The sequence below is a fragment of the Geospiza fortis genome, unplaced genomic scaffold (assembly GCF_000277835.1).
Source record: "Geospiza fortis unplaced genomic scaffold, GeoFor_1.0 scaffold375, whole genome shotgun sequence".
NCBI classification, from domain to species: domain Eukaryota; kingdom Metazoa; phylum Chordata; class Aves; order Passeriformes; family Thraupidae; genus Geospiza; species Geospiza fortis.
In genome coordinates, this window is record NW_005054641.1 from 90,649 (window position 1) to 92,813 (window position 2,165).

Below are 2,165 nucleotides of genomic sequence, written 5' to 3' on the forward strand. Positions count from 1 at the left end.
CCCCCAGACCGGCTCCGCTCCCATCTCCTCCACCACCCCCAGGGACCCCCAGGGACCCTTCAGGGGCTGGGGGCACCCAGGGTGTTCCCAGTGAGCTGTTCCAAGGCAGAGGAGGGCAGGGAAGGGCTGGGAAAGGCTGCTGGGACGAGTGACAAAGAGGGACATTGTTCAGCTGTGGCACAGGGGAGCAAAGGGACCCCTCCAGAGGGGGCCCTGAGGGGGAGTCGGGGGCCACCTCGTCCCCAGGGGGGTCCAGGGCCACCTCCTCTGCAGAAAGGGCTGGAGCCTGGCTTGGGAACGGGGAGAGAACGGAATCAATCCATCCATTACCTGTTGAGAGCTGAGGGCAGCCGGAATAAGTGTCCTTTTTCCATGGGGAAATTGCTCCAGGGCATGGTCCTGAGGGACAAAGGGGATCAGGGGAGGCAGTGGGGTGGGGAACAAGGAGCCACGGGGGAGGAGGGCACCCCTCAGGGATCCATGGCCCCGTTCCCTGCCCTGGGAGGGCTGGGAAGGGCAGGGAGATGGGATGGGGACAGGGACGTGGCTGTCACACCCCACAGAGACACCGAGGGATGGAGCTGCAGCTTGGACTTGTCACCTGTCCCTGGGGATTCCTCTTCTTGGTTAAAATTCCTCCTGAAACCCCCACTTTGTGGGACAATCCTGGAATCTGAGAGGGTGGGAGCTTCCCTCTGCCCCCATCCCAGATGCCAGGAATCCCCAGGAATCCCCAGGCAGCTCTGGCTGCTTGTGCCAGAACCTCTTCCACTCCCAAACCTCCGGGATGGGAACGGGATGGGAATGGGCACATGGGATCCAGGGCAAGCAGGGAATTCCCTCCTCCAGGATGGGAAAGGGATGGGAATGGGCACCCAGGATCCGGGAATGGGCACCCAGGATCCAGGGCAAGCAGGGAATTCCCTCCTCCAGGATGGGAGTGGGATGGGAACAGGATGGGAACGGAATGGGCACATGGGATCCAGGGCAAGCAGGGAATTCCCTCCTCCAGGATGGGAAAGGGATGGGAATGGGCAGCAGGGATCCAGGAATGGGCAGCAGGGATCCAGGGCAAGCAGGGAATTACCTCCTCCAGCTGGGCTCAGGCGGTGGTGACAGGTACGTGGGTCCGTAGGGAGAGCTGTCGATGTGGGGGGCACGTTAAGGGCCACAAGGAGAGCAGGGGGTTGCAAAGCCCCAGGGAAGGGCAGGAGGGCTGGCACAGTGCCGGGGACACGGGACAAAGGATATCTGGCGGACGTAGCGGCGCAGGGGGGACATCATGCGGCGCGGGTCCCGCTGCACGCGCTCCACCAGCCCGTGGTGCCGCGTGCTCCGCGTGGAATCCAACGGGGACGGGCCCTGAGGGGAGGGGGAACGGCTGAGCCCACCCAGCAAGGGCTCAGGAGCAGCTCCCCGGCGTGGCAGCGGGTGAAGGGATTGGGGAAGGTCCCTCTGTCCCCGGAGAGCCCCTGGAGTCACCTGGAAGTCGGGCACGCCGCTGCCGATCTGGTTGACGTTGGGCAGGGAGCCGCTGTAGAAGGGCCCCCGGCTGTGGGCCAGCCGCAGCTTCTGCGCCTGCAGCTGGGGGGGCACGACATGGGGGACACGTCAGGGGGGTCCAGCACCCCTCAAACTGCCCATTGAGACACCCAGGTTCCCCTTCCCACACGCCACGTTGGATCCGGCCCCTTCCCGCAGCCAGAGCGGGGTGGATGAGGTCAGGATCCCGAGAGGATCCCACAGTCCCAGAGCAGAGGCTGCCCCTGTCCCACACAGGCTCTGGAGTCAGATCCAGAGGGATTTTCCACCTCATCCACCCAAGGCCACCCCGGAGATTGCAGCGCTGAGCAGGACTCAAGGCCGGGGGAAGGAGTCACAGCAAAGCACGGCGGGAGATAAGGGGATCCCAGAAAACACCCGAGATTTGGGATTCCCAGGAAAGGGAACGGCTCCCACCACCCTCCAGCAGCCGGGCATGGCCCAATCCCCCATCCTGACAGAGCAGGGCTCCCCTGATCACCCCACCCTGCTCCCAGTGCCCAGGGAGGGAGGAATTCCCCGGGCTGAGCCCACAGGAATCCCCTTTCCCTCCAGAGCTGGGGGTCCTGAAACAGATCCAAGAGCTGCTGCACCTCCATGCCTGGAGAAATCCCAGGGAAAGA

General features: G+C 64.2%; 1 protein-coding gene across 1 annotated transcript in view; it reads right to left on the reverse strand.

Annotated features, from left to right (window-relative positions):
- DENND4B (DENN domain containing 4B) overlaps positions 1–2,165 on the reverse strand; it is a 43,896-nt gene that overhangs the window by 35,020 nt on the left and 6,711 nt on the right. The window contains 4 exon segments of the mRNA XM_031064831.1: positions 257–399; positions 1,088–1,149; positions 1,252–1,362; positions 1,483–1,602. Coding sequence (XP_030920691.1) covers positions 257–399; positions 1,088–1,149; positions 1,252–1,362; positions 1,483–1,602 — 436 coding nt within the window.